The sequence below is a fragment of the Podarcis muralis genome, chromosome 13 (assembly GCF_964188315.1).
Source record: "Podarcis muralis chromosome 13, rPodMur119.hap1.1, whole genome shotgun sequence".
NCBI lineage: Eukaryota > Metazoa > Chordata > Lepidosauria > Squamata > Lacertidae > Podarcis > Podarcis muralis.
The window spans coordinates 21,360,020-21,366,825 of record NC_135667.1 but is presented as its reverse complement, the minus strand read 5'-3'; the positions used below and the strand labels follow the sequence as shown (position 1 = coordinate 21,366,825).

Genomic DNA, 6,806 nt, shown 5'->3' with positions numbered 1-6,806 from the left:
GATCAGGGTTCTGCACTCTGCATAAAAATGACAATATATGCAAGCCACGCCCTTCCTCTCCGGGGCCTACCAACCGCCCGAGCTTGACTAAGAACTGTCGTTCCATTATTAGCATAACGGACGCCCCGCCCTCCCTGCGGTGGGTGTTAATAGGGCGTCCCGAGTCCTTGAAATTCGATTATTTGCATAACCCATTGAGGCACGCCCCCAGCAGCTTGTCAGCGATGTCCGTGATTGGACGCGCGGAAGATAGGCCCAATTGTAAACCCCAAAGCAGACAAAAGACGCCCCCGAAAGGCAGGAGGGTGTATAGGTTTGACGCGGTTATGAAATTAATTCCTAAATCCTAGAAAGTCACGCCCCTAAACTGCGTGGTGGCCCGTCACATAATAGGACACCTCTTTGATATATATATATATTTTTAAGTAATCCCCAAAGCGCTATTGCAATAACGTTGTTTGTGCAAGGAGATCTCATATTATTATAAGTATTTGCATGTGTTTCATAATGCAGTGATTTCCTACGCATTCCTACGCGCCTTGTGAGTTTTTGGCTTTCAGAGACATAACGTGATCCAGTCATCCTTGCAACAACCTTGTATGGAAGTCCAGCGTTATCCCCATATTGCAGAAGCGGGACTGAGGCTGAGAGAGCGGTTTGCCTATAACCGCGAGGGGGGCGTCTCGCAGGAGTGAGGTTTGATTGAGAGACTGCCAGGTTCATAGTTCAGTCTGCGGGCTGGCAGCCACTAAGCTACACAGCAGTTTTATTAATAGAAATATAACTCACGCGGGTGATTCTCCTCTTTATTAAAGCAATAAGTAACTGGGAGGAAAGGCTGGCGGAGGGGTGGGAACGCTGTAACAATATTTGCACAGCGTAGGATACAGCTTTCCTTTTACCTCTTGATTAGTAATAATTTGGGTACGTTATTGTCATGTTCATCTCAGACTACTTGCACATTCCAGATTAATGCATTAAACTCATCCTGCCCAGGCAGAACATAAGGAAAGCTAGTGGAACAGACATGAATTACAATAATTTATTAATTACTCTCTCAGCATTGCCTCATTAATCTAACTGCGTTTGGAGTTTCCCTTTCTCAGGTGCTACTGGCAGGTGGAGGGTAACAAAGTTTCCCCCTCCAAAATGGAAGACAATTATCATTATACAATACAGTGGTACCTCGGGTTACATACGCTTCAGGTTACATACGCTTCAGGTTACAGACTCCGCTAACCCAGAAATAGTGCTTCAGGTTAAGAACTTTGCTTCAGGATGAGAACAGAAATCGCACGGTGGCAGCAGGAGGCCCCATTAGCTAAAGTGGTGCTTCAGGTTAAGAACAGTTTCAGGTTAAGTACGGACCTCCGGAACGAATTAAGTACTTAACCCGAGGTACCACTGTATGGAAAAGTATGAGGGGAAGGGGGTTACAGCACAACCCTATGCATGATTAATCAAAAGTTCAGTGGGACTTCTTTTATTTTTACATTTGTATCCCACCTTTCCTCCAAACAGGCACTTCTCTCCATTTTATCTTCACAACAACCCTGTGAGGTAGGTTAGGCTGAGAGACAGTTCCTTCCAAGGCAGTTTGTATAAGATTGCAGCTGTAATTCCTTTTGTTTTGTTTTGAAATGCAAAACTCAACTTAATACATTTGAATGTGTATTTAATTAAATATGTAAACTCACAACCTTGGCCCACGTCTAAATCTGACTTCCCTCAAATTTGCATACAAATTAAACATGAATCTTCCACTCGCTGCATTTCCATTTGTTTCCATTTGGAATTATTATTTAATATGAATGGGAATAATTCATATTAAATGAGTTTGGGTCCTCACTGTGATTGGATGTTCATTACATTTACGGCTGTTTTCCTTTTTCTGGCCAGGTATGGCATGTTGTAAATCCAAAACAACTGTTGGATTGCAGTCAAGATTTTGAACTCGTACCCGATTTGGGCCTGTTCATTAAAACTTCAGAACAAACATGAGGGAAAACACATTTTTTTAATGTAGGTTAGATTGTGAACATTTCTAAAATAAGGTACTGTTCTTCTGATGTCTCAATCTAGAAATTACATCTGTGTTCTTGGAAACCCTTACTTGTGAAATCAGGAAGTCTGTGTGGCTGGTGACAGCTTATCAGGCCCAGCATCAACACCCAGTACCTTTGGGCAGTTGCTTGGGTTACACTCATGCCTCATGTAGGGTGGCTGGGCCTGCAAGCTGTCATTAAAAATTATTGTGGGAAAATTATTACTGTGGGAAATTCACACATGCTCAGAGCACCCTCTTTGTATTGTTTCACATATGGGCCCAAGAGCTAAAAAGAAAACATAAAAGTTGTTGCCCCAGAATTTAGTTTATCGCTGGCAAAAGAAATATGTGAGGGGATTTGGAGGGGGCAGGTTGGAGGGGGAGGGTTCACTTCAGGGCGGTGGGAGTGGAACCTTTTGGGCTCCACAGACCTGATCCTTACCAGGATTGGCTTTGCAAATAAAACCACCTAACTAGCAATCGCCTAACATCACAATGAGGCAGCGGTCAGCAAGGCGCTGCTGCTAAAATGGAGAACACAAACATCATTTTATCAGGGGCTTCAGTAAAGGGGTTTGCATTCAATTCTGTCAAGATGAGCAGGATTTAATGCCCCCTCCCATCAACAGCTGGTGAGCTGGAGGGTCAAATCCTGCCACAATGGCTGCACGTACAGCCAAAACAGAATAGAACCCTGCCCATCAGCTGGCATCACCCACTGATTGGAGTGGTGGCAGTTGGTTGATAGGCATGTGTGGTTTTGGGGGGATGGCTTGATGGAGGTGCCCCATCCTTGCTTCAAGGCATGGAAAATTTAAATAGTAGTTCCCCAAATGACCTAAACTTCCCCAGGGCTGATCAAAATTTTGGGAGATAATTAACATTGTGTCCAGGGCAGGGCAGTGGTAAGCTTTGTCAGGGCCCAAGATCTTCAGCAGCTGCTCAAGGATATTAGAATCATATACAGTCATACATTGGATCCCGAACGCCTTGGTACTCGGATATTTTGTCTCCCAAACGCCGCAAACCTGGAAATGGGGGTTCCAGTTTGCGAACATTCTTTGGAACCTGAACGTCCGACAGGGCTTCCGCGGCTTCCATGCTTTGGTTTCCAAACATTTTGGAAGTCAAATGGACTTCCGGAACGGATTCCGTTCGACTTCCAAGGTACAACTGTAATTGTAGAGATGGAAGGAACCCTGGGGGTCATCTAATCCAATCCCCTGCAATGTAGGAATCTTTTGCCCACCATGAGGGCTGGAACCCACAACACTGAGATTAAGAGTCTCGTGTTCTGACTGAGCTATCCCAGTTTTTGACGCCAGGAGGCCTGCAGGCGGAAACACAGCCAGCAGCCTCCTTTGGAGCCTTGAATAAATTATTGCTTTTTCACAACAAGATAGGGATCATCTCATGTTCTGTGTCTTGTCACAAATTTGGGAATCGTTGCTGTTCCTGAAGGAAATCTGATCAAAACCTCTAGGTACGTGTGTTAGAATTATTCCCTGCTCTTGTGCCCTCAACAGCCAGCCCTGTATATCCAATCCAGGAACAGTAAACTTTCAGTTCCCTGCTTCCAGCCCCAGCCCAACATTGCTGATCAGCGCAGTGAAGAACAGAGAAGCATTGTTACCGATATGAAAATAATTTAATGAAGGTTTTATGCTCCAAAATCCATCGTGCGGCTCTGGGACACAACAGGCAAGGGGGCTGGTTTTGATCTCCCCTGTTCTTTTTTGGTGTGTCTTTGTACCCCCGTGTAGCCAAGTGAAAAGTCTTTCAAGTGCCCCGTGGCCTCTGTTTGCACCCAAATGTCCCCAAAGTGACACCGGTAATGGGATCTGCACACGAATACCACCATTCCCTGCCCCCCCCGCCCCAATTCAGCATCCACGGATGAGCCTGTGGAACTGAAGGCTTTCCCCGCTCCAACCTCTTTGAGGATGCAGCCAGGATCTCACCATTCCCAGGCCTTGGTGTCGCACAAAACGTGAACCTGAGAGATGCCTGAACTTCCATGTGTTATAGAGAACGCATCTCTCCTGTCACACAGTCCTAAATTCCATGCAGGTATGAATCCTGCCACGATGGGAGACTTCCACCAAAACTCTTTGTCCCACAGGCAAGGTTTACAAAACCCCAGGGGAAATCCCAGCTTCAAAGAAGGCACAGATGTCTCCCCCAAAGGGATGTGGCAATAGGATTCTCACCACCTCAGTACTCTCCTGGCCCAGAGAAGGTTGTTTAGGCAATGTTGCTACACGAGTTCCTGCTGTCAAAACAACTTTCAGTTTCTCCAGAACGTTCTTATCTGTGCCAAACGGTGCATTGGCTTCCATTAAATTCCGGCTCCCCTGCCTCCCACCCGGAGAGCATATGCTTATAAGGTTGGTCTCTTGGTTCCTAGCAAACTGAGGAAGTTCTGCTCCAGGGATCTGGCAGTAGAAAGGGAGCTGGTCATGACAGGGGCGAAGGTGGAAGTTATAAGGTTCGCATGGCCTCAGATGGTGGAGATGAGAGATTTGAGAGAGGACTGGTTGGTGGACGAAAGGTTCTCGTAACTGTGGCACAGGCATGAGCAGTCTGAGGAGGCCTCGTCGTCCCCGGCAACCCCGCCCCCGTTGCGCAAGGGGCGGTGGTGCGGGGCGCCACGCGTGGTGCAGATCACGACACGGGTGTGGCGGTAGGCCACGGCCCATGCCTCGCCCCCAAGGCACTGGCAGCGGCTTCGAGGGCCTTTGGAGGAGAAAGGGCCCAGAGAGCTGCCAGTCTTCTTTTGCACAAAAAGGCAGGTCCTGGAGATAAGAAAACAAACAAACAGTGCAATCAGTTGAGTCAAAGGTTGACGCCACCACTAGCAACGGCCCAGCATCCTGAGCACGTATCTAATGTGCAACATGTACAAGACTCTCTAGATTAAAGGTAGCCAGTATGGGGAATCCCTATATGTTTTTGGACTACAGTTCCCAGCATCCTCTGCCAACATGACCAAAGTGACTCACTTCCTCTTAACTCCTTGTCATTCCCCCAAAAGGGGGAAGAATCTAGGACTCTTTTCTCCCTACAATACCCCCCCCCCCCACACACACCCCAAAGATGGGAATGAAATGCAAGACCTCTGACTCACTCCCGTCATCCAGTTGAAACCCCAGCCTACCTCTTGCGTAGATGGTACGAGATGATGAGGATGGCTAGGATGAAGGTCCCTGTAGCTGTGTACATCACCCAAGCTGTGTTAACAAAAGAACAGAAGACACTATTTATGTACAACCTTCCACCGAGATCTAGAAAGCTACAGGGCAGGATTGATTAATCACCATGCTGAGTCCCCTACCAGAATTAAGTCTCTTTCTAGCTCTCACAATGGAAAGGAAATTACTTTCAGACATTGCAAATATGATAAGTGGATGCTATACTGGTCAGCTTACGTTTCTGTGCAAAAAGCTGACCAATACCTGCTTGGTAGAGACATCCTGTGCACTTCATATAAATTTATAATGCCTGCTGCGTCACGCAGATCCAAAAAGCCAAAAAGGTCAGCCATTTCCAATCTGTTTATTGAGCCAAAGTAGGAAGCCGGTTGGGATCTGTGATCAGACCTACCATCTATTTTTTAAAAGCAGTTCTTTTCAAAGACAGCAGCTTTGATCACAGAGCTCCAATGTCTTGTTTATGTTTGTCAAGAGTGGTGATTTAAAACAGGGACAGGGAATCGGCGGCCTTCCAAATGTCATTGGACAACAAGTCCCGTTATCCCTGACCACTGACCATGCTGGCTGGGGCAGATGGGATCCAGCGCCACTTGGAGGGCTTTGGGCTCCCCTTCCCCAATTTAAAGCACCTTCTAGTCCCTCTGACATTGCACAGCCTCCTCACCACCAGGCCTTTGGCTGACGGACATCTGATGCCCTTTTAAAATGTGTTTTTGTAAGCGGGGATTATTACGTTGTATTTGTTTTTATGATGTATTCTGTGTGTGTTTTTTATTGTGATTTTATGTTGTGAAACCGTCCTGAGATCTGCGGGTATAGGATGGTATACACATCTAATAAATAAATAAAAATACAAAATTGCCACCAGGTTGTGCCAAATGTTCTATATAACCCTCAGCACAAAATAAAGACTGGAAGGTGGGCATTATACAGCAAAATACACCTAGACGACGGTCTTGTGAGCCACTTTAGGGCACAAAAGGGGCTCACAGATTAAAATAATGATAGTAATAGTAACAATAACAATAATAAGTCTACAGTATTTGGAGAAGAGAGAAGACCCACGAGAAAGCAGAAGTTGGCTCCAGATTTAAAGGGCCCATCCACATTTTTGTTTGTCCCATGATTTCAAGTCATGGGTCTAAGGGGGATTTTATTTGGGGGGGGGGGTTGGTCATGCTGCTTTCCCTGGGAAAACCAGCAGTTTACTGTAGAAATGGAACAAACTCAAAAAAATCCTATCGGACAAGGTGCTGTTTATTTTTGGCGGGAAATTTAAAACATGGTGCAAATCCGTGTAAGGTGTTCTCTGTATACATCTCTCTCTCTCTCTCTCTCTCTCTCTCTCTCTCTCTCTGTGTGTGTGTGTGTGTGTGTGTGTGTGTGTGTGTACACACACAGAGAGCTTTGCATGCATGTTGGCAGACAATAAATGTAGTAGTCATGTTAGCAATGTAAGGCCTCATCCCATGGGCTGTATGCAGTCCACAGTTCCTCAACTGCACCATGCAAGCACTCAGCAATCTGAGAGACTTGGGGTTTTTTTT

At 46.1% G+C, this 6,806-nt stretch overlaps 1 protein-coding gene across 1 annotated transcript in view; it reads right to left on the bottom strand.

Annotated features, from left to right (window-relative positions):
* Positions 1 to 3,673: 3,673 nt before the first annotated feature.
* The window catches only part of KREMEN2 (kringle containing transmembrane protein 2), a 29,900-nt gene continuing 26,767 nt past the window's right edge, over positions 3,674 to 6,806 (bottom strand). Inside the window, exons 7-8 of the mRNA XM_028701553.2 lie at positions 5,205 to 5,277; positions 3,674 to 4,842 (exon numbers count right to left, since the gene is read on the bottom strand). Of these exons, the coding sequence (XP_028557386.1) occupies positions 4,548 to 4,842; positions 5,205 to 5,277 (368 nt within the window). The 3' untranslated portion in view covers positions 3,674 to 4,547. The remainder of the gene's footprint in view (positions 4,843 to 5,204; positions 5,278 to 6,806) is intronic.